Consider the following 24,424-nt stretch of genomic DNA (forward strand, 5'->3'; position numbering starts at 1 on the left):
CAAGTTTTAGGGATGGTGCTTCATTCTGCCAGGAGAGGGGGAGACCAGGACTGGATGACCTACCAAAGTCCCTTGCAGCTCTATGAGATGTGTACCTCCATATGTTATTTATTACAACTGTCTTCCTATCAGAAGGATATTAGTTGTTCATTCAGATGATTTTCTCATTTTTTGTTGTTTGTAAAATAAAACACACCTTAAAAAACCTCTTTTAAATCAGCTTTTGAGCATCACCTGTGGCAATTTCAGTATGAAACCCTGCCACTGCCCCGCCACCTCCTCCTGACCAGCATGGCTCTGTTCTGTCAATATATCCCAAGCCCAGAAGTGTTCCATGGTCAAATTAGTTTGGGCAACACTGTGCTGGTAAATAGATAGCGGAAATCCTATTTTCCTTCTCAGTTCAAAGGCAATTCAATGCAAGCATTCTCTCCTCAGCCCAACAATGAAGTATTTGAAGCTCCATTCATCCTTGTTATGAGATTTCCTGCAAACACAAAAATCTTGACAAAGCAAAAATGTATGTCCCTAAGAGCCGCCATCAGGCCAGAAGCTAGAAAGTAGATGTGTGAGGAGCAGCCAGACTCTGAAATTTGGCCAACATGCAGCATAATGTCATTTGGTCACTTCTTCAGCCATGACAGGAGCAAATCGGAACTACAAATGTGAACATTGTTTTTGTCATGAAAGTAGCTAAAAATAAGTTTGCCTAAAAGACTGAAAAGATAAGAATCCCTCCAGTCAGAAGAGGAAAAAAAATCCAACCCACCAGCAGCCCCCCTCCCCATCTGGTATTTATGTAAGAACTGTTCAGTTCAAAAGCTATCTGCAAACATTCACAGGTGCAGGCAACAAAAACTAGGAAACCATCAGCATGCAAAGTGTCAATGAAACTTGGTGAATGTGAAGTTGCTTGTCCACTTTGTAGCACAGGCTGTACTGTGGTAGCACAGATTGCTGCCCTGAGGTCTCTTTCCACTAAAAGTCTCATGTGGCCACACTTGGCCAAAACTTTGAAATGGCCATGCTAATGGCCAAATCAAAGAATACTAATGAGACGCTGAATTGGATATTCAGCACTTCATTTGCATGCGCACGCTTTCAGCTGCGGCACTTCGAAAGCACCACTTTTGAACGCCCACGTCTCGAACCAGCTACGAGGGGGGGTCCTTTTTGAAAGGACCCTGCACATTTCGAAATCCCCTTGTTCCTCTCAGCTGAGAAGAGCAAGGGGATTTCAAAAGGTGCTGAGTCCTTTTGAAAAGGACCCCATGTAACCATGTCAAGCTGCGCATGTTTGAAAGCAGCGCTTTCAAAGCGCCACGGCTGGAAGCATGCGAATGCTAATGAGGCGCTGAATATTCAGTTCAGCACCTCATTAGCATTCTTTGATTTGGCCATTAGCATGGCCATGTCAAACTTTTGGCCAAGTGTGGCCACAGCCTCACTCTCAAAGGAGATACAGACTCCGGCTACATCTACACTAGCCCATTCCTTTCCTATTTGGTTTTAGGAAGAAGGGGCTTTCGAAGTGCCGGGGCGGGGGGGTCCTTTCGAAAGGCACCGTCTACACAGGCGGTGCAAAATTCAAAAGTGGCACTTTCCAATAGCATGCGACTTCTATTATGCTAACGAGCTGCTGCATATTCATGGTAGCGCCTTATTAGCATCTTCCCAACTCACTCATTACCATGCCGTTTCTGAAAGGAAGGGTCTAGTGTAGACGTAGCCTCGGAGACGAAGCTGTTAGTCTGTAGCTTCACAAATAACAGGCAGTCCTGTAGCACCTTAAACATGAACAAATTCATTTATGGGGTCAGGAGGGTGCAAAGTGGGTGGGTAAGTCCCGGGATGGGGGGGGGTGAAATTTCATAAGAGGGGGTGCAGCACCATGAGCTGATGGGTCTCAGGCTCATCCATCTCATTCAAAATGTTGAGCTGTGTTACTGTTTTGAGGGACGTGGATTCACATTTATATACGGGTTAATAAAGTGTTTACATTCCACGGGCTTATTTCCTTCTATGTGATGATTTTTTTTTTATTTTTTTTTACTATATGAACATAACCAAAACTTCCATCAGTTTGGACGACGTCAGTTTGGCGGAAGGACGGAGACGACGTGCGGGAAGGAAAAGCGGAGCCCCACGTCCAAAGTTCGCTCTCCCCCGTGTTAGGTGCACTACTGAGCTTTCGTGGGTCAGACCCACTTCCCCGGCGCTAGTCAAAGAAGCCGAAACGCCGAACCGATCCAGCCGATTTTTCCCCCAACGCCTGGGACGGAGGCGGCTGGAACAGCAGATAAAGAGGCAGTGACAGGGACACCCCGGTACCGCCCTTAAAGCCTCTAAACGCGCCCGCTTACAGACCCTCACCACGCCCAGGCTGTGGGAGGGGTCGGCTGGTTTGCAACGCCCGGTTCCGTCCGGGCTTTGCACTGGCTGCGCAGCCGCAACTCCCCTTCCCCCCGCCGTCCGGCCACCGCCCGCCCACGTGTGTCTGGCTCCGCCCACCCCCCGTCAGCCCCGCCCAGAGCCGGGGGCGGGGCGCTTCCCTGCGTTGCTCCGCCCCTCCTCCGGCCCGTCCTGCCGCGCGGCGCGTGACGCTGCTGGGCCGGAGCGATGGCGGGGGAGGCCGGGCCAGAGGCCTTGACCGTGCATGAGGTGCAGGAGCTGGTCCGCAGGAAGGATGAGATCGAGGCCCAGATCAAAGCCTGCTACGCGGTGCTGGAGGGGGTGAGTGCGCGGGGGTGGGGCTGCGTGTCCTCCCGCCCCCCCCGCCGAGCTCTGTGTGTGCGTGAGTCTGTGTGCCTGTCCGTGTGTGCCAGTTGTTCTGTGTGTGCCCATCTGTGTGTGTGTGTGTGCATGTGCATGTGTGCCTGTCTGTATGCATGACAGTCTGTCTGCCTGCTTGTCTGTGTGTACATGTGTCCGCGCGTGCCCGGGTGTCTGTATGTGCGTGCATGGCAGTGAGCGCGTGTCAGTCTGTGTGTGACAGAGTGTCTGTCTGTCTGCCTGTCTGTGTATGCGTGTGTGTGCATCATTGTGTGCCACTCTGTCTGGGTGTTCACGTGCCAGTGTGCATATGACTGTCTGTGTGCCAGTCAGTCTGTGCGTGTGTGTACACATCAGTGTGTGCATGCGTGTCAGTCTGTCCGCGTGTGAGTTAGTCTGTCCGTGTGAGTTTGTCAGTCACAGCCAGGGCTGGGGGAGTCTGTACAGACCTGAGCTGGGCAGTATGTGATGCCTCTGTGTGTTCAGGGCTCAGGGTGGGGAAGGAGGCCAGGGCTAATGGCGGGTGTCTCCAGGAATTAAAGATTCATCTCCAGGAATTAGAGATTGCTCTTCAGTTTCATGTCACCTCCTTTGATGAAACACCCAGGCAGGCATCCAACTAAAACTGGCAGTCTGGGGGTCCTGAGGGGGTCTATGCAAGCCTCAGATGTGCAGTGCCCTGATGGACTCTAGTTCAAGCAGGGGGGAAGGTAATTGCCATCCTTAGCAACATGGGGTGGGAAGCATCTGGGGCCCTGGAAGGGGCAGGGCTTTTGGCAGAAGGACGAGGTTGGGGGTAAGACTCCACCAGCCAACTCTTTGTGGTGGCTGCTGCTGCCTCAGCCAGGAGCCCCAGGGTTGTGGTAGTGGGGGCAGCTGGGATCTGCAGAGCTCTAAGGATGATCTGAAGGGCCCTAGGCTCCTGGCTGCAGCTGTGGCCTTTGCATTAGTGGCACAGGGGAACCCCAGGTCCTTTTTAAATCATCAGCACAGGTGCTCCTTTGGTTCTTCCCCATTGGTGGTCCTGCTGTTAAGGTCCAGCAGGGCCACTGACCAGAGGAGAGCAAAAGGGGCAGTGATGCTCAAACATGGTTGTAGGAGGGCTTTAATGTCAGCCATGTATGGGCTGGTACCTCTGGCTAGTTCTAACCTGTATGCCATATTGGCCCACTCTCACCTCTGAGTTCAAGCTAATAAACAAGGTGTTGAGACCACAGATGCCATATTTTTATCCTTTAAACCTGTGAAACAAAAGGTATTCTTGAGACAGGCGACTTGACCTATGAAAGTATTTCTGTCCTGCAGCAAAAGGGAGTTGGGATGAACGAGCCACTGGTCGATGCGGAAGGGTATCCACGTGCTGATATTGACATATACCAAGTCCGTACAGCCAGGCACAACATTATCTGTAAGCAGTTCTATCCTAAAAAGTCTTCAGGGGCTGGGCTAAATGAGACAGCTAATACTTGTCAGAAATTTGGCTCTTGTTTTACAAACATCTGGTCTGGTTTGGTTTGGTTTTTCCTCTCAGCAAATATAAAGAAACAAAACGGAGAATAATACATTTGCATAAAGGGAAATTGTTTGGAAACTCATGTTTAAAGGGGAAAGTTTCTTTAGTTTATTAATAGCTTAGATTATTAAAACTCTTTATTAGTAAAAAGAATTGCAACCATTTTTATAGTAATAACTTCCTACTGCTGTTTAATATTTTCATTTCATTCAGCTTGGAAAATAAAAACATGTCAATTTGAGTTTCATTTCTAAGCCACTTTCCCCTCTGGTCACGTACTACAAAAGTGCCAGGGTAGTGGCTCTGTCATAAAAAGGAATCAGCTAAAATGCAGTGTGCAGCATTATTAATGCATTTATTAATCACTAATAAAACAATAATATTGTAAAATCTTTCTGTGTTAATTACAGAGTAAATGTTGGGCTCAAAATTAGATGACACTGTACCTTTTAAATTTAGTTCTTGCTTTGTATTTGTGGAGGAATTGATTACATCAGTCATTGTTTTGAAATGATTGTGGCATGTAGGGGGTGTTTTGATGGGAAGGGGATTTGCTTGCTTAGTGTTCTTTATGTGGGCACTGATCTCTCTAGTCCATATTTTAGGTCTGCTCTATGAAATTTTATTGAATTTGTAACATGTTTTTTTCTGCACAACTTGTTTGAAAATACATCTGTTGTGTGACTGTGCTCATGAGCAGTACTCTGAAATAGCTGTCAGTCTGTAACCATGGCACTATCAGGCGATGCCTATTGTAACCCATGTTCCTGGCTGCCTAACAAAGATTTAACTTGTCAGAGAAACCAAATTAGGAGCAGCTACACTAGCCAGAGGAGGTTGTTCCTAGCATAGTTTCTTCTATGATGTAGGCCTAAAAGGAACATAATACTTTTAACTGAATGCTGAGAATCTCAGGCAGAGAGAGAGAGAAATGTATCTGCTAAGTAAGGACCTTAAATGAAAACTTTATTGTTCTTGACTTCTCAGTGGTAATGTGTCTCACCCTTAGGTTTGCAGAATGATCACAAGGCCATAATGCTGCAGGTGGAAAAAGCTCTCCATCAGCTACACGCCCGAGAAAAGGAGAAGCGTGCAAAGGATGAGGCAGAAGCTCAAGCTGAAGCAATGAATCAGAACCAGAGTTTGCCTCAGCCCTTTGCCAGAGTGAATGCTGTCACCCCAGGCTCCCCGGCTAGCATCTCGGCAAGTTCAGTCATCTTGTTTCCAATGGAGCAAAGTCTGCCAGTTGGACCCCAGATAGGGCAGGTGGTCCTCTCTCCCCATCTAAAATCAGGAGCAAAGTTTGATCTTCTGTTTTTAAACCAGATTCTTGCTGGATGGTTATATCTTTCCTCATGGACATAATTGTTTCTGTTAGCCTACACAGCGTAAAGTATGCATTGCTATAACTTGTAGAGCTGTGGCCATGTTAGAACATCTAGCTAGTGGATCAGGCATTGGGGTGGGAATCGGAACTGGGTTCTTCCCCAGCTCTCCAGCTGAAGCACTGTAGGACCTTGGGTAAGGCCACGTCACCACTTATGTGCTTCAGTTTCCTCATCTGTGTAGTAGAAATAATAAATACTCCTCCCATACTTGTTGGGGGGGGGCGGGGGTTGTCATGCAGTGTAATCTAAATTTTAAGACACTCAAATGGAGGCACAACCTAGATGAATGTTCACCAGCTGCTTTCAGGAGCCTTTGATTAAAGATGTTTTTATATAGACACAAAGCACTGTGTATCGTTGAGAATAAATGATGATATTCTCCTCTTGCTTTTTTGTAAAGGGATTACAGGTCGATGATGAGATAATCGAGTTTGGCTCTGTTGACACACACAACTTCCAGAATCTGCAGAATATTGCCACCGTGGTACAGCACAGTGAAGGGGTGAGCAGGTTACTGGCTTCGGCTGAGGTCTATTTTTAGTCTTGAATGGAAGATTGAATGTTTTTAATTTTGTGGTAGTTCGAAGAGACTATTGGTCTCCATTTCCCACTATGAAACCGAACATCAGGCTGATGCTTTTGATGTGACTGTTGGCCCTGTAGCTATGTTGTTACTACTGTCCATGAAACCAGCTGGTTTCCATAGAGAAGCATTGAGTTCTTTCCTGGGCTGGCAGAGTTGGGAGCAATGTAGATATTATGTGTTGTCTCTATTGAGATTGCTGCCTCCTGTCAGCTAATCAAGGAGCAATGGAGATAAGCTTGAGAGGGAGAGGAGTATTAACTCTCTTCTGTAACCTTGAAATTCGCTGTTGATAACTACAAAGTAATGCATATTGGAAAATGAGATGCCAAATATACATACAAAATAATGGGATCTAAATTAGCTGTTTCCATTCAAGGAAGAGAGCTTGAGGATGCTGTAGATAGTTCTTTGAAAACATCCACTTAATGAGCAGCAACAGTAAAAAAAAACAAACAAACAAAAAAACCATGAACAGAGTGATAGGGACCATTAGGAAAGGGGTACTTAATAAGACAGAAAATACCATAAGGCCACTATGTAAGTCCAGGGTGCATCCATGCCTTGAATACTCCTTGCAGTTCTAGGTGGCCCATCTTAATAAATTATATGTTTATAATCAAACATAAAGAATTATTAAGGACACAGAACAGCTTCTATCTGAGGGGAGATTAAAAAGATGGTCGGGATTGCAACCAGTGTTCCCTGTAAGCTGAGCATTTGGGTGGCTACCCAAGGGAGATTCAGGTACCGTTCAGCTGATAGCAGAGCACCCACAGTAGGTAGTGTGTATTTTTACTGGTGGTGCACATAACAAAATTTATTCTGCCCATGGATGGAAAAAATAGAGAGAGCACTGGTTGCAACCCCATACTCTGGGTGTCCCGAAACCTCTGAGCTGAGATTGTGATGGGATGGATCACTCTACAAATTGCCCTATTATTTTCACTTCCTCTGAAACATCTGGCATTGTTCATTGTTAGAAGACAGGATACTGGGCTGGATGGACCCGTGGTCTGATCAAGTATGGCCACTCTTATGTTCTTAGAGGGTCAGGGAAACGGGAGCAGGGCCAACTTGACCGGGAAAGGTGCTGTTTTTCTTGCCTTTCAGAAACCGCTGAGTGTGACTGTGATCCGTAGTGGCAAGAAATTACACCTTGGGCTCACTCCGAAACGCTGGCCTGGGAAAGGACTCCTGGGGTAAGCTTGCCATTTCCTTCCATAGCCTCTGAGTTCAGGTTGGCAAAGTACATGAATATCATTGGTATGCCATAAGCCAGCCTTAAACAGGAAGACTCCATTGCTGAGCAGAAGAGGGTCTGAGCCTTTGGCAGAGCACTAATATTTTCCTGGTGCTTTGTCAGATCACCCTTTTGCTCCTCTACCTGAGAGAGACTACAAACTGGCATTCCTCAGCACCAAAGTCTTTGAGTGCCACTTTGCTCATTATCAAGGCATACTTCTGACATGCCAACCAAGGAGGGTCATTGCTGGCACTGTACAAAGTGCAGCTGCACCCTTTTGTGTCCCACCCCTGGTTTATAATATGATTTGGTTTTCCTGCGTAGACCGGCCCAAGCCATGTTACAGCATGTTGCAGCTCTGGAAATGTAATTCCTTCACTAGAGGAACCGACTTCAGTGGCTCTTACTCGTGTCATCATTGTGCTTAAGGAAAATAGTCACTAGCCTGAAGAGCCCTGATCTACACCAGGGAACAAAGATGATCCTGATACATCAATTCTAGCTACACTAATGGTGTGGCTAGAATTGCATATCTGGGATCGACTTTGATCCCTAGCATAGTCCAAGCCATAGACGGGATCTTCCCACTGCAGATGCAGCTGGGTGCAATAGTCTTCTGCACTTCACAGAATGGATAGGGACTTCCACACAGTATCAGAACTGTGAAACCTGCAGTACGGACAGAACTAATTGCTCTCATGGAGTTGGGCATGTTTCAGTCTGCTTACATCACCCTCTCAAATTTGATGATCACTTTTACATCCTTCAGTGAAAGACATTATGTAAAAGTCAGTTGTTAAAGGTTTAGCAGCAGCGGTGTGGGAGGTGCACGATATCAAGAGATCAGTTTGGGAATGAGAGGGTGTAGTCTGGCAACCTGCTGGCCCACTACGGATGCGAAGGAATTGTGTGTGGGGCTCTGGCTAACAGGAGGGGAGGGTTATGGCTGTGGAACTTTTGTATAGAAGAAAAAATTCCCCCCCCTATTTCCTTACTCTGGATTTAATGCGAAAGACCTAAATTATTCCTTCACATTTTTTTCAGCTGCAATATTCTTCCCTTGCAAAGATGATTGAGGCTTGGAAGACAATAAGATCAAAGTTTGTGCCTACTTTGTGAACTCCAGCGTGATTTGAAAAGTTTCCTTTGCAACCTACATCTGCTTGCTAAAGCTGGAGTGTTTGTAATGGGTTCCGAGGTTCTGACCTCCAGCCTGTCAGATATACTGCACCTGAATTGCTTTCAACAGACCTCTGCATGGTTATGATTAGTAATTGTACTGATTCATGGGAAATAGCTTGTAGAGTCATAGGACATTCACTTTCACTGATGCAAATCAGGTGTAAGATCAAAGCGAAGTCCATGATTTTTCTTTAGCTAGAATCTTTGCCACATTATTTTGTAACCTTTAGTGAATATTTTTTGTTTGTTCATGGAACGTAACATTTGTCAATAAAGATTTAAGATGGGGTTTTTTGTTTTTATATTTTTGGTGATAACTGGCATTTATTTTTTATCTAACGATTTTCCTGAGCAGCTATAGTATTCAATGGGCTGAAGTGTACTTCAATTTCAGAATTGCATTTTATATTGTCTGTTACAGAGAAATGCCGTATGATTTTGAACATTGTGTTACAAAATGTCTGAGGTAACTACATCTGAAAGGTTTTTTTAATTTAATTGATTTATGGTGTCAGTGAAATTGAAGGGGTGCTGTGATTGCTTGTTATAATTCTTATCGCTTTGACTGTAATTTAGTTCTCATTTGGTTTATATCAAGTTTCCTAATTTTATTTTCCTTGCTGCAGTTTTCGGGTTGCGTGCACTGCAAGGAGCCTTTTGTTGGCTTGCTTTATTTTAAGCTGTTTTCTCTTGGAATTCTTTTTTGAAAAAAGACGCTAATATCAGTTATATGTATGTCTGTCATAATTTCTGGAAAAGGATATGTTTTACAAAATTTCAATTTTTGGGCAGACTCTTATCAACAGAAGCAGATTCATACTAGTCTCTAGTCATCAGCTGATCACACCTCTTACTATTGAAGTTCCATAGGCTATAATGGATTAATCACATACATCTTTAAAGTATTTTACAGATGTGTGGTGTATACATTATGTATGGTTATAAGCAGTTCTGTAGAATGTGTTATTTAGAAGTTTTAAGCCATGGCTGTGAACAGCCTATTGAACCCATATTCCAGATAAATTAATTATTAAAATGCCTATTAATAATCCTTCAGGTGTGAAACTTTGTTAAAGTATGACTGATCATTAGCAGTATTACAAAACGTTTATATATACAAGCCAGTATGTAGCTGAGTTGTTAAAGCTTCAAAGAGGAGCATTGCTTTTCTAAACTGTGATAATTTGGTGCTACCTGTATGAAGTGGTGTGAACAGCTGTGTATAGAAGTGCGTTTGGAGGGGACTGCTTGTATGTTTCCACATCAGGCCCCTCCTTCCCCTAATCGACTCCCAGCCGGCTCTTTCCTCTTCGTTGAGTTTTCACTGAAGCAGTCAAGAGGCAGGACAAACTTAGTTCAGCCACTACGCTTTTTCTTGGAAAACGAGTGTAAAAAAAGAGCTTTTCTAGTTTGCTCAGTGGTGTATAAAACCTATTTGTCCATTGGCATCGGTTCTGCATTAAGAGTTTATCGCTTCCTGCACTGGCAAGTGCTGAACTTAAACTACTGCCGAAGCCAAAATGATTTTATAGCTTTGACCAATTAAACCTCTTCTGTTTTTTTTTTTTGTTTTGTTTTTTTTTAATGTAGAGCTAAAACTCCTCACCAATTGGCAATGAAATAACTCCCAGTTCTCCGTATACAAAGAAAACACTTGCAGGTCTTGCTGAGTGTCCGTCCCATAGGAGAGCTGACAAGCTGAAATGGGGAACAGTAGCGTGAAGGACTTTGCAAATGAATTGTCAACAATTTTCTAAAAATGCATCCTGCCTAAATTACTGGTGACTGTCAGAAGAGGACTCCCCTTCTCCACTTGCAGTTTTACCTGTGCTGTTGATGTCACTTTGATGGACAGTTGCCTGTGCTCACAAATCAGGCAGTTAGATGTCAATTTCAGCCATCACATGTACTTGTAACAGGGAGGATCAGGTTTGGGCAGAATGCTGGAATCTGCTACATTTGGGACATAAGTCTGGAATAGCTATGATAACGTAAAGATGTGTTTGAGTTAAACAGTGGTTCAGAGAAATGTCAGTGCCCATTAACTCAGATCCTTTCACTGCCTGGAATGTTGGCTCTGCTTCCCACTTCCCTTTCTGCCTAGCATGGCCTTGAGTAGTGCTTAGAGCTACACTCTGGGAACTTACTCCTTCCGTAACAGAGAACCTAAGTTCCAGAGTGACTGCATGTTTGAAAGTCCTCCTGCTCTGTGAAGTCTCCCAAGGCGTGGGGTAGGCTCGTTTGCTTTTCAGCTGTACTGTTCCTGCTTACTCTGCTTGTGGGTGTTTTCTATGTTAGACCCAGAGGTCAGTCATTCAGAGGTGTTGGTGCACAGCAGCCACTGTATTCAGCAAAGTGTGGGTGCAAAATGAGATGCAGCCTGCAGGTGGAGAGGCCTTAAACTCCCTGCTTAGACCACACACAAGAGTCCAGTGAGGAGGAACTGAACAGAAGTAGGCACATGTGCTAGTCTTTTAGACCAGTATCAAGGGGAATGACTGGTTTTGTACTAGTGTAATTGAGAGTGGACTTTGGCCTTTCTGTCTAATTACAGAAAGGTAGGAAATGATGGAATGAATGTTAGTGGGACTATATAACAATCCATAATCACCAGGTTTTGCACTAACTTATTGTTTACTAGGGTTATTATCTGTTGGACATTTAATGTTTGTTGTTTGCAGCTGTCACGTGGCAGGCGATTCTCTATATCCTGAGAGGGTGAGTTTCCTGATCCTTCTCCACCATCTTCAGCCCCTCCAGGGCTTGCAGCACCCTCCTGGCCACGCTCTTGAAGCTGTGGCTGAAGTGGCGGACATGTCGCCATTGCACTGCTGGGCCCCATAGATCTTGATCATGAAGTTGACGCTGGCCCTGCTGTGCATGTACTGGTGGTGGGCATGGAAGCTGCTCTGGTGTAGCACCAGTTTTCGTCCAACAGGGCCAACTCCTTATGCTTGGCCATTTTGACCATATCCATCCACTCAGGCACCTTCAGCTTTCCTGACTTCTTGAGAAAGGCAGCAAGGGTCCTGACGAAGTCTAGTTGGTCAAAGCCTTTCACCGTTGATGCCAGGCATCTAGCTGCTGGCTGAGTTGCTACTATAGTGAAAAACACTACTGTCAGAAACAAGATAAAGTGGTTTTTATTAAATACTGAACTAAATAGATTTTAATAAATACCAAACCAAAGTACAACTACAAATGTAAATTGTTTTTTCTCCCTGCTCTTGGGTGGAGCCACTCTTTGGCTGTTCATAATTGGACTAACACTCGCCTCTATGGAAGTCCCAGGCTAGTGGTGTGGGGTGCTACAGGCCAGAGAAATATGTCACAATACGAGGAGGCAGGCCTGACTGCAGGCCACTACAGTCACACTTGTGCTGCAAGGCAAAGGTAGGCCTGGGGAGGCTGAAGTAATTGAAGGACGGTCATTGGCTGACCAAATTGTGCCAGCTGCTATTTGGAGTCCTGGAACAGAGTCCACCTTTAATTCCCCTCCCCTTGAATGTATCTTCAGCGTGGGAGAGGGAGCACGGAATCTCAGCCTTTCACTAGAGCTGAAAACTGGCTTCACTTTGAATTTTAGCCAAGTTCCCAGTCCTCCAAACATTCAGGTGTGCAAAGTAAGGCAATAGTTCCAGTTTGTATCTGCTTTCCTTAGTCATTTTATCTTTCAACTCCCTAAAGTGTGCCTCATTCCATTTGATACATAAATATACACTCAAAAGTTGTTTATCCTTTTTGCTTCATGGATCTAATATAGTAGCCTTGCACTTCACACAGCCAAGCTCTCTCTTGAAAAAATGTTTCAGAGGAGAAAAAAAATCTCTGTTATCCAGAGTATTTGAATATCCAGCAACATCCTGGTCCTGGGGTTGCTGGATATGAAAGAACTTACTGTTGCAAGCATGAATCCAGCAGCCGATAGTTTAAAGTTCATTATCTTTTGAGGGAAAGCAATATTTTTGAAATATATGTTTGCAAATTTGCTTTCAAAGAAGAATTTCTCCCTACCCTGGACAACGCTGTTAATGGATTGTTTATATGAGCGCTGTGCAACCTGAGGACCCAATACCTTATTTCAAACAGGTAAAGGAGCTAAAGTCAATGCTTTTATTCTCTAGCTTGCTCTGCTCCATTTTCCCACTCAAAATGTTCAAAGGGAGCAGATGTAGTGATTGGATGATGAGGGAATGAGGAAGGAGGAGGATGTGTTGCCAATTCTGATATATTATCAGGGGATCTCACAGTGTTTAGAGTTTTTCTCAAAGCTGCAGCTCCTGGAGTCGTGCTTATGCAAGCTTCTGAAAGGCAGTGATGTGGCACAGAAAACTCAACTGACGTATTAGTGTGCTGTATGCTCAGCTCAGGTCTTCCATCTCTCAAGCTTCTTCTGCTGCAAGGTGAGCCCCCTTGTTCCAGCGACATTGGGCTTGTCCTTGAGGCTGGGTTCATGTTGTACAGGGGATTCACAGGCAAGGTCTCTCTTGTAGGCATGAATGGGAGCTGAGTGTGGGTAGAGGAGGGTGAAGGAGCTGCTGGGGTCCTGTCAGCCAGAGTACAAGTAACAAGTTTCGACAGGTTCTGCCATATTACGCTCCCCCTTATATGCCACCGGCGCAGGGCAGGAGGTTGTTGTGGGTGAGGCTTGTGATAGGACAGTACCTGTAAGACATTTAAATGTGAGAGGGAGAGCCAGGGGCTTGGTGCAGGAGTCAGGGCAGGGGAGTGGGTTGTGATGGGTGCAGGAGCTAGGGATTGAGTTGGGAGGTGTGTGTGGGGGAGTTGGGATGGGGGTAGGAGGTACAGGAGTCAGAGCTGGGGGTGTTGGGGCATGGGGGAGCTCAGGGCAGGGCACATGGCCGCCACTTTGCCTGGCTGTTGAATCGCCAGGGGTGAGGTCTGGAGACCATGCAGCCTAGGGTGCTGGTAGCATCCCAGGCCAGGTCAGTGTCTTACCAGTGCCTGGCATTGGGGTGCACCCGCTTACTCTCACCTTTGCCTGTTAGTGTCCTGTAGCAGAGCGCAGGGGTGGCCTGTGTACCATGCACTCAGGAGCAGCCAGTGGGAGCAAGGAAGTGTCTCCTATCCCATAGGTGCTGGAAATAGGAATGCAACACCCTCTCGCTTTAAATGGTTTCCATTTCACACCAGATTTACAGTTTGGTTCACTGGCGCTCAGTGGCACCCCCATTTTAAAAAACTTATCCAGCTCCACTGTCTTATTCCCCACCCCCTGAGGAACTCCCCCCAGCTGGGTAGTGCCTTTGTACCCACCATGTCTCCCCTTCCCTCCCTCCTGCCCCGCAAGCTCCTCTGGGACTGCCCTTTCCAGCCTGTCACTCCCTGCCTGCTGCACCAGCAGCTGTTACTATGGGAACAGGCCTCCCATGCAAACAGAACCAGGCAGCTGGGCAGGAGCTGGGCCTGCCGCAGCAGGTGAGGCTGAGAGGGGTCTGAAAGGGAGTGGGAAGTGAGAGTGGGGCCCGTGGAGGGTGATTTGGGGCAAGGCCTGAGGAAAAGGAATGTGGGTGAGTGAGGGAGCCTGGCCAAGGGCATGGAAGGGTTTTGGGGAGTCAGAGGGACGTGCAGCATGAGCAGTGCTCAGAGGGGAGATGGTGGTGGGGTCTGAATGAGGCAACAGGAAAAGGTGGGAGGTTCTTTGACTCTAACCCCGCAGTGGCCACCGAGCAGCTGGACTGAGAGAGGCACATGGCAGGTGTGTTCTGGAGCTGCTCTTTCAACTGCATTCCTGTCTCGGCTGGACGAGCGGGCCGAGGCTCTCCCTGGTTTCTGGCACAAGGAGCTCAGTGATTCACACCCTGGTTGGTAACGAGCCTTGGTGCAGATAAGTGTGTTTTGGTGGGTGGTGCAAAATGTACGGTGAGCTGGCGAAGGACAGAAGCACAGCTGTGCCCTCAGATCCGAATCAGACAGAGGCCTCTAATGGGACGTGAGCTGAAGTGTGCAGTGTGCATCCTCAGGCCTGGCACAGCAAGTGTGTATCGGCTTTGGTGGGGTCCAGAATGGGGACAGGTCCCACCTCACCCCCGCATGTGCTTTGTAGAGCCAATATATGTATTTTAAAATCATGTACAAATGGCCTGGAAAGAGTAAGTGTTTAACAGTTTCTCGGTACAGTAGATCCCTGACTTACGTGATTTTGACTTATACCTTTCTTGCAATAACAGGAGGCAACATCGTGAGTGGCGGGGAGCTGGGAACCAGGCAGCAGCCTGGCAGGCTCCCTTCTGCTTGCAGCAGCGGGGACACCGACTAGCGCAGTTGTGCTGGTCAGTTTCCTGGCTCCCCCCTACCCCTTTCTCCACTTGAGACTGACTAGGACAGTAGCACTGGTCCGTTTCCTGGCTCCTGCTAGCGGAGTGGAGCCAGGACCCAGGCGCTATCAGAACTGGGGGACCAAAGGCGGCAGGACCCCCCTCCCTGACCCTGTCCCAACTTGTGTGAAATTTGACTTACACGGGGGTGCCCAAGAATGCAAACTACGTGTAAGTCCAGAGTCGAGCGTATTGCGCAATGTCACTATTGTAAGAAAAAATATTAAGACTGTCACTTTAGAATAGCAGCTTGTGTGGAAGGAGTCTGGTTTATGCGCACCACGACGGACGTGATGTGACAAATCACCTCCAAATTGATGCACGTAACAAAATTAATGGGGTGGGAGCTGAGGGGCTTGGGGTGTGGGAGGGGATCAGGGCTGGGGTAGAGGGTTGGGGTCTGAGGAGGGTGAGAACGCTGAGGTAATGTGGGGCGGGGCAGGGACGAGGAGTGTGGCGTGAAGGCAGGCTGCCCAGGGACTGGGGCAAGAGGAGGATTCCTCCTCAGTTCTCTCCCAGCTGACAGCTGTGACTTGTCCCAACCCCCAGCAGCACATTCAGCCCTTCTCACTTTCTCTGCACATGCTCCTATGGCCCCACAAGGCGAGGACACCTCCTTGCCTCTCCTGTGTGTGCGCCTCCTCCCTCAACATACACAGAAGTTGTCTGTCTGTCGCTGGCACTGCTCACTTTGTTATAGCTGGTAAGAGCATGTGAAGGAGCACTGTGTAGAGAGTCCAGGCAGCCAGCCACTGCCCAGGACACAGGCAGAGGTGCTCTGGGGGGCAGGTGTGTGGGGATAGCAGGCAGGGCCCTGGGAGAGATCCGTCTCTGAACATTGGTTGAGCCAAGCCCCTAGGCCCTGAATATTGCTGGACCATGGGGCCATATAACTCACTGCCCCTGCTCATGGCCTTTGTAGTGCCCACACAGTTCAATATGATGTTTGAACTGAACGGGTGGGAGAGAGAATCACAGCTTCTGGTGGAGTTAACGTCCTTCTCTGAACATGGCTGTACGTGGGGTTCTGTTGCCCTTTCTGGGCCATAGTAGCAAACGGTAAGGACATTTTAATATTTTGGACCAACTTCACATCCCCAGCTCTTTTCTCTTGGGGATTTTGCTCAGGATCAAAGTTATTTGGGTTCCTATCTGATACAGCTCCAGTTAGGAGACTAAAGCGCCACCTTCTCAGGGGAATGGACTCTGATCTAGAGGGCGTTCATGGTAAATGCGAGGGATGATAGTTGAGATAATGTGTCTTTTGGAAGGAATCTTGTTGGAGAAGATGGCTGATGATTCTAATAAACCACCAGTGGAGCAACCAGCAGGAGGCAGTACAGAAGGAAATGGAGCTTCAAAAGAAAAGACACAAGATGAACAAGGTGCTCGGGAGACTGAATTATCCAAGCAGGTAACTAAAATGCCACCTGATATGGTAGAGGGTGACACAGAATCCACAGACATTATGGAAATGGCAGTCCAGCCCCTACCACCCTCAGCAGAAAAGGATGCTGCCACCCCTGAGACACAAGAGAATGAACTAAGCATCACAATAAGTGAACATGTGAGTATGGACATCATATAATAGACTTCCTATTGCCAGCTTCCCTGCTTGGCTAGCTTATGACACCACTAGTAGGGTGTACTCTGTTCAGTGCATATTTTCTATGGAGTCTTTTATGCTCACTGAATTACACTGCACTTGTAGAGCGTTAAATAAAGCATCTCCCAGAGTCAGTGTCTGCTCTCTTTCATCCATACAATTCCACAGAGTCTAGTTCACAGAGTTCAATGGACAATAACAGTACAAGGAGGCATTATTATTTTCAGTAGCAAATTCTATCGTTAAGATGAAATCCTTCAGCTAAAGCATAGTTTTTATTCGGCTTCCTTTGCTTAGTTTCAGTCTGTTATTGAATATGCTTGGAAAATTGGAGCTATGTTTTAGTTATGAATGGGGGAAACCTGGGCTTATGTCATATGATTCCATGAAATTTTGACATTTGTAGCTCAGAAACAGTGGAAGAAGGTAGAAACCCCAAGCTAGGCTTATTTCTGTGATGAGAGGCTACTGAAGACATTTAAGTTGTCCTGAGGAGGGAAAGTATTGTCATGGATCAAATGTGGCTACGAGACAGAAAACAGAGTAGAATTAGATGGTCCGTATGCATCATAGCACCAAGTTAATGGTGGGCTTCCCCATACATCCACTGCTATTTGATATATTTCTTAATGATCTAGAAAGAGGGCAAGCAGTTAGGTTTGCAAAATTTCTATTTTTATTTTCCCTGTTAAGCAACTCTAACATATTAGAGTTCCGGTTGTTAAATATGTGGTGTGCCATGCAGAGGTTGTGCAATGTAGCCAAGTTAAAATTAGGAGCAAATCCTTAACTTTTGCGTTTCCTATTTTTTTTAAGTTTATTTCCTACTTCCCCCTACTTTAGCCTTGATTTGATATTTGTTTCTTGCAAAGCATTGTGGCCACCTGTGACACTGTAAACATGATCAGTACTGTTTTTGCATATCATGTAATATGCTTGGGGCAGAGAGAAAAATGTATGTTCATCTGAGCTTAGAAAAGATATGGAGGTTTGTTGGGAAATTCAGGAAAGCTGATCTAGACTACTAGTGTTGCAGAAGAGAAATCTCTTGCCTTAACAGCAGTGAGATTGATTGAAGGAACCTAGAGGAGGCCAGGACTTTATGAACAGAAGGAAGATTGAGAGAGGAGAGAGATTTTCTATCAGGTTATCTGACAGAAAACTTAAGGAGGCTTTTAAAACCAGCAGAGGAATTTATTAATGTCACAGCCCAAAAATGGATTCGTACTTTATGCTACGAGTGGAATCCACCATAGAACTGATAGCATTTGAATAATCAATAGGATTGTAGCATTCAGATTAATGTCACAATGCAGGATGGAAGAGAAGGAATACAGTTTTCATTCTGCAAAGTGCATGTTGAAGCCTTTATTTGTTTTGAAGGAAACTGTGACTGATGACACTGAAGGGCCATCAGAAAAAAGAGAAGCAGGAATATTAGAGGATGAACAGCAAGGGCCCACAGAGCCACAAGGGGAGAGTGAAGTGCCTGTTCGAGTACCAAGCTCCACCAAACTCCAACAGGACATGCAGCAAACAAGCCAAGAGGTGCAAGAAAGTGACCAGAAACATCTGGAGCACAAAGACAGCCTTGCAGACCAGGAAATCCTGCATGTAGAAGCAGGAGCTGAAGTGAGCCGAGAAGAGACAGGATCCCTAGAAGCACCCATCACTGCCAGCTCAGCTCTAGCCGCGGAGGAATCACTAGTGTCCTCAGCCACTCCTGGCCTGTTGTTTGAAGAGAACGAGCACATCAAAACACATCCAATTGTGAGTATCGTATGCATTTGTAGGAGGTTGAAATCGGTGTCAAAAGTTATTCTGATGGCTTTTGGCTCTGTCATAGCTAACAACTAGCAGCTGTATTTTCATCTTCTGCCAATCAAAACAGATTTAGTGCATCGGGGGGAACTTATTATCAGAAGGGATTTTCTGCAGTGTTCTTGGTCAAATGTGGGTGGAGTGTGTTGCTGTCCCCTCGAAAGGCAACAGGATGTCAATGCTGATTGAAGGGATTAGAACTGAAGCAGATTATAGATGCTATCTAAAAGTAAGAGGTGGTGTTTTGTGATAACTCTGTCACTGCTTAGGGTAAAGAAGTAACTGTTTTCCTTACAGAGCTTGTCTTGGGTGTTTGGTTACAACAGCTCCCTCCCTGTTTGTAGCCTCCTTGATGAAGAGCACAGGGTGATTCTGTATGTTTCCTCTCACACTGCTGTGATCCACGACATACTCAGAAACAGGCAGTATCATCTACAGGTACAGAAACCCAGTCCCAGAGAACATCTTTCCCACAGCACTGACCCGCATTGCTAGAGACAGGCCAGAATCCCACCTGCAGGCACAGAACCCTCTTCCTACAGGTGTAGAACCCACCCACAGGAAGGGCACTAGCAGACTCACCTATTGTGAGCTAAAGAACATTCTGATGACCTTTTTATCCGTCACATCTACCCCGCCTCAGCTGCATTTTCACTGTTGGGCAGTGGAGAGCCTCAGTGAATCTGTTTATCTTCAGCTGATTTGGCTCCTCACTTGTACATTGGTATTATACAGCTCTTCTGACATTTATGATATAATGATCTCTACCAGGGAAATACTTATAAATTGTTTGTGCATATGGCTGCAGAGTGCCCTGCACTGCGCATTTTTGGGCTCTGTATAAATGAAAAATAATCCAATATTACATCTTATATTCATAAGCATATACCTTGTTTGTGCTATGAATTTTGTCTGCACTGAACTATAGCCTTATCAAAGATTTTTGTTATTCTGTTACAAATGACAATATATATCAGTCTCCACTTTATAAATACAGAGAAGACATGTTCTGTTTCCTGTCCTGGACAGCTCACAGTGTAAATAAGGCAAAACAAGACACAGGAGGGAGGGGAATATAGATGGTAAAAAGGAAGGTGGGTTTGAAAGGAGAGAATAGATATGGACATAGAGACTGTCACTGGTGTCATGCACAGCATCAGCTGGTGCAGTTTTATTAGACTGTTGGAGAATGATGGCATTAAAATGTTGATCCAAGACCTTTCACGATACGTTCTCTTATTTTGGCTGTCTAGGGTCACTCTAATTCCATTTCTTGTCTGTGTGTAAACGAAGACAGGCGATGGATTGTAACAGCTGACCAAGGACCTGACAGCCTAATCATCGTGTGGGATGCCTTCTCAGGGTAAGTTCCCAGGGGTTTCAAAAGCCCCTGTTTGAGCACATTCTGTCTCTCCTGTAGCAAATGCACCAGATTGCCCAGGAGATGCCAGTTTCTCAGCATTCCGTGTTAACTGTCACGTAACCTTCTTGTCCCAGTATTAGCAAAAAAACAAAATTGAGACCCACCAAGCAAGAAATAGGAAAATTTCCTGAGCTGATATTTTAGCCATTTCATCTTTTACATAGTCCAAGAATGCAGGATGGATAAATAGCATCAAAGGGGGCCATGGTGGAGTAATGGCTTCAGTTCAAATCAGCCCAGGTAGATAGGCCCACGTGAGATAGGACAGAACACCCCTAGGCCTAGATTTTCCACGTGACTGCCTGAGGTTGGGCTCCTATGTCCATAATTGGGCACCTGACGTTACTCACACATTTTTTTTAAATCTTGGCTCTAGTTCTTAGAATTCTGTGCTGTGAGGCTTTGGCTACTGGCTGTGAACCTGTTTCTCACATTCCTTCCCACTCCTGGTTACCACTGCTGCAGCTTCCTCCAGAGCAGTTTCAACCAGACCCAAAACAGGCAAGAAGCTGGAGCTTCCTTAGAAACATACAGCCCTCAGTGTGCATTGTTCAGACGTTACACTCGGCTGAGGCCCTCAAATATGAAGCTGAATCTTAGCTCTGAAAGCAACACAGCAGCTTTGAACAGGATGCGGTTCAACAAGGAGAAGTGTACAGTCCTGCACTTGGGACAGAAGAATCCCAAGCACTGTTATAGGCTGGGGACCAATTTGGCTAAGCAGCACAGCAGAAAGGGACCTAGAGGTTGTGGTGGATAAAAGTCTGGATATGAGTAAACAGTGTTCCCTTGTAGCCAAGAAGGCTAACAGCATATTAGGGTGCATTAGGAGGAGCATTTTGAATAGATCTGGAGTGGCGGTTGCTTCCCTCTGTTTGGCACTGGTGAGGCCACATCTGGAATATTGTGTCCAGTTTCGGGTGCCCCAGTATAAAAATCACATGGATGTGCTGGAGCAGGTTCAGCGGTGGGCAACAAAAATGATTCAGGGGCTGAAGCACATGACTTATGAGGATAGGCTTGAGGGATTTGGGCTTGTTTAGCTCACAGAAGAGAAGACTGAGCGGTGATTTAATAGCAGCCTTCAACTTTCTGAAGGGGAGCTCTAAAAGGGATGGAGAGAAACTGTTCTCAGTGGCGTCAAATAGCCGAACAAGGAGCAATGATGTGAAGTTACAGAAGGAGAGGAGTAGGTTGGATTTTAGGAAAAACTACTTCACAAAGAGGGTGGTGAAGCATTGGAATGCGTTGCCTAGAGGGGTGGTGGATTCTCCATCACTAGAGGTTTTTAAGTCCCGGTTTGACAAGGTCCTGGCTGGGATGCCTTAGTTGGGGTTGATCTTGCTTGAAGCAGGGGGCTGGACTAGATGACCTCCTGAGGTCCCTTCCAGCCCTATGATTCTATGATTCTATTCTATGACCCTTGATTCTGATGGGAGTGGCTGGGAGTCCTGTATGACAATACTTTATTTAAAAAAAAAAAGAAAAAAAGAGTTACTGATTAATAACTCCCCCTGCCCTCAGAGCACTATTGAAGCAGGATTCCCAGTCTCCCAGTGTTTCAAATTTTTTTGAGTTAGTTTGTAACAGCTCGGGGTGGTGGTAGTTTTGCCACCAATGAGGGTGAAACAGTGATTCCAAAATGACAGGTCATAGAATGTTGTGAAAAGTATTGGGTGTTTGGGGCTGGAGTGATAGTTAAAAGTAATATTTTAATTGTTTATGTCATAAATAACTTCATAATTAGTTTTGTGTAATTAGTAACTGTGTATGCATTGTTCTGCAGGATTCCTGTGCGTACAATATTTGATGGTCATCCAGAAGATGGGGTTGGTGCTATTGCTATTTCCCAAGATGCTAAGTATTTGGTAACGGTTGGTGCTGGCAAAATACAGGTAAAGATAATCTTTTCTCTTTTGCATCCTGTAGAGACTGAACCTTGCAAACTTGCACCAGTGTAACTAAAAGGAGGATGTAAGTAAAACTGGGGAGGCTGAGGGTTGGTTTTGCAAAATCATGGCAGCTGAGTTTTGGTTTTGCAAACTCAGAGGTAATTCAGGTCTGAATTTCATGTATCTTCAAGTTGCAATGTTCAGAAACATGCATAACTCAGGATAAACTATTCTGATTTTGACAGATCTTTCATTAAAATATCCTGATTACAGTAACTAGCAACATGCAGTCCAGTCACCTTTCAGTTCAGGCGAAAAAAAAACAAAACATAAATTTGTTTGTTTTAGATCATATTGTCAGTCTGCTCCAATATGTCAGTAGGAGTATAGTATGAGACCTAGTGAGCAGTGATGTAATGGGAGTTTCCAGCAAAATTAGCTTTGCTATGTTATTCATACCCAATATTAAAGCCAAAATATGCCGGGCTTAAGATAGTGGAAGATCACACTATATTCTAATGTCGTCTCCACATATTCAACTAAAGACCACCAAACTCATGCTCATTTGAGTTCACCTGAGCCAACATTGGGACCCAGGCCTGCAGAAGTGAAAATTGAATGGCATGACCTCTTGAATTGTTCTGCACCCTCAGGCCACTCTTGTTTGGCAAATAGCCATATGTAAATGTGGTTCAAATGCAGCTGCAGCAAAACTGATTTATAACATAGTTTTGACGACTCCCTGGGACACAGACCCCAGACTGTTGATCTTCTGTTCAAAAAGTGTGCTTGACTGCAGGCCTGAGCCTGCTAGGTATTAATTTCTGAGTTTGCCTACAATCAGTGTCTCATGTAATCAATTTTTAAAATGCCAGCCTAACCAGAAAGACCCTGCTAGGCTCTGTTCTGCTCTCGTGCTCCCCCAGGCCACCCTGCTGATTTTCCTGGAGTTGCTGCAGTTTGAATAAGATGGATTAGGCTCGTTCAGACTGCAGTGCAGTAGTGCTCAGTAAATCATATTGATGTTACCTTGCTTCCCCTGTCTGCCAGAGAGTTTGCATTTGGAAGTGGACTTCACCTGAAGACAAACCTATGTTTAGTATAGAATTGCAACCTGCGTTCGGTTATCAGGTGAGTAATTCTGATTGTTAAAAGGGATCAGGAGAATGGAAACAAACCATTGTTAAACAGAGCATGCCTGTTTTTTACTCAATTCTTGCACTTGGGGCAGGAATAGCATTGGGTTCCAGGCAAAGCTGTTGTTGCCTTGCTGTATTCTGAGGCTGTGCAGGGCTCTGTGCAGACTCCAGTGTATGTTAGAGCAGCCCCAGAAACAGTAACTGCTTCCCAGGATGATCCTCTATGGGCCCTGAGACTAGCAATAGATTAGCACACTTCTGCTAGGCTGATGACTCTCTGCTGTGGTGACTCCTCATAGGGGTCCAGCTCACAAGGCTGTTTGTACCCACTTTAAGGCACCATTAACTTGCCAGAATGACATAGGAAGGCCTTAGTGAAACAGCATCAGACCAATGGGTCAAATTCTCTGCAGATTAACACTATATCTCTAATGCTTGGTCTACACTGGGAGGATAAGTTCATTGTAGATATGCAGCTCTAGCTACAGCAATACGACTGCCAACACTCGAGAGTTTGATTTCACATCTCTGCCAGGCGTGTGTGTAATCGAACTCTGGAAGATTGGCCCTGGTGGGGTTGATCTTCTGAATAGTCTAGAGGTACTCTAAGAAGAGTGGATGTTGTGAAGCACAGTGAGCTGCTGCGCCACAGCATTCAAATGGATACGTGTGAGTGCCCGACATTGGCCAGTGTGAATGTTAACCTGACTTTGATGTTTTAATTTCAGAACTACATTGTGTTTAATCCAAAAAATCACAAGGAACTAGTCAGCAACAGCAAAACTCAAGTGATATTTTATCTGTGGGTAAGTAAGCATAGGTGTTAATGTGATTTTTAGGAGTTCTTGTGGTCCTGGAACAGGATAATTCTATGAGGGAAAACATTATTCCAACATGTTATTTACACTACATTCAGAAATACAATGGAAAAGCTGAGCATACTGGGCTTATAGAAGGGTGGAGACAGACATACTGTACCTCTGTTTCAGCATGGCAGCAGAGTGGGGACTGGGTTGTCTCTCAAGAGTCCTGCTCTCTGTTCCTGGTTCTGTCAGTTCTGTGGCCCCTAGCAAATCACTCAGCTCTTCTATTTCCTCTCCAGCCCTTTCTTTGTTCCACTTACTGTAAGCTTTTCAGTGAGCTGTCTTCTTTTACCACAATATTTGCACAGCGCCTGGCGGAATGGGGTGCCAATCTTGGGGGTGGCAACTAAATGTTAGTATAGTAATAATAGGATTGTAATGTTGGTGTCCAGATAACAGGAACGAGCATATTAGACAGAGCTTCTTTTCTGATCAAAGTCCATTTTCAAAATGATTATTTTTATGTGGAACAAGTTCTCTGTGTTTTTTCCTCAGGATAGAACTGGTCTGCAGTACAGCGCTCCTTCTTTAACTGACAGAGTGAGTATTAACTGACAGAGTGAGTATCATGCATTTGATGAAGCCGGTCTTTGCCCCTGAAAACTTATGCTCCAAAATATCTGTTAGTCTATAAGGTGCCACAGGACTTCTTGTTGTT

At 45.6% G+C, this 24,424-nt stretch overlaps 2 protein-coding genes across 4 annotated transcripts in view; both read left to right on the forward strand.

The window, feature by feature from the left end:
* Nucleotides 1-2,562: 2,562 nt before the first annotated feature.
* PSMD9 (proteasome 26S subunit, non-ATPase 9) lies at nt 2,563-8,972 on the forward strand. Its single transcript, XM_075012647.1, has 6 exons — nt 2,563-2,733; nt 4,078-4,180; nt 5,295-5,488; nt 6,074-6,175; nt 7,370-7,458; nt 8,547-8,972. The coding sequence occupies exons 1-6, from the start codon at nt 2,620-2,622 to the stop codon at nt 8,572-8,574; spliced, it is 630 nt and encodes a 209-aa protein (XP_074868748.1). The 5' UTR covers nt 2,563-2,619; the 3' UTR covers nt 8,575-8,972.
* Nucleotides 8,973-9,874: 902 nt separating this feature from the next.
* Nucleotides 9,875-24,424, forward strand: part of CFAP251 (cilia and flagella associated protein 251) — a 40,271-nt gene continuing 25,721 nt past the window's right edge. For 2 of the 3 annotated variants that reach the window (XM_075012644.1, XM_075012645.1), the window contains exons 1-9: nt 9,875-13,087; nt 16,294-16,589; nt 18,012-18,398; nt 18,747-18,887; nt 19,703-19,812; nt 21,659-21,767; nt 22,815-22,895; nt 23,632-23,709; nt 24,262-24,306. In XM_075012644.1, the coding sequence (XP_074868745.1) occupies nt 13,042-13,087; nt 16,294-16,589; nt 18,012-18,398; nt 18,747-18,887; nt 19,703-19,812; nt 21,659-21,767; nt 22,815-22,895; nt 23,632-23,709; nt 24,262-24,306 (1,293 nt within the window). In that variant the 5' untranslated portion in view covers nt 9,875-13,041. The remainder of the gene's footprint in view (nt 13,088-16,293; nt 16,590-18,011; nt 18,399-18,746; nt 18,888-19,702; nt 19,813-21,658; nt 21,768-22,814; nt 22,896-23,631; nt 23,710-24,261; nt 24,307-24,424) is intronic. The other variant, XM_075012646.1, reaches the window with a different exon arrangement.

Source organism: Carettochelys insculpta, chromosome 18 (genome assembly GCF_033958435.1).
Source record: "Carettochelys insculpta isolate YL-2023 chromosome 18, ASM3395843v1, whole genome shotgun sequence".
In the NCBI taxonomy this organism is placed as follows: domain Eukaryota; kingdom Metazoa; phylum Chordata; order Testudines; family Carettochelyidae; genus Carettochelys; species Carettochelys insculpta.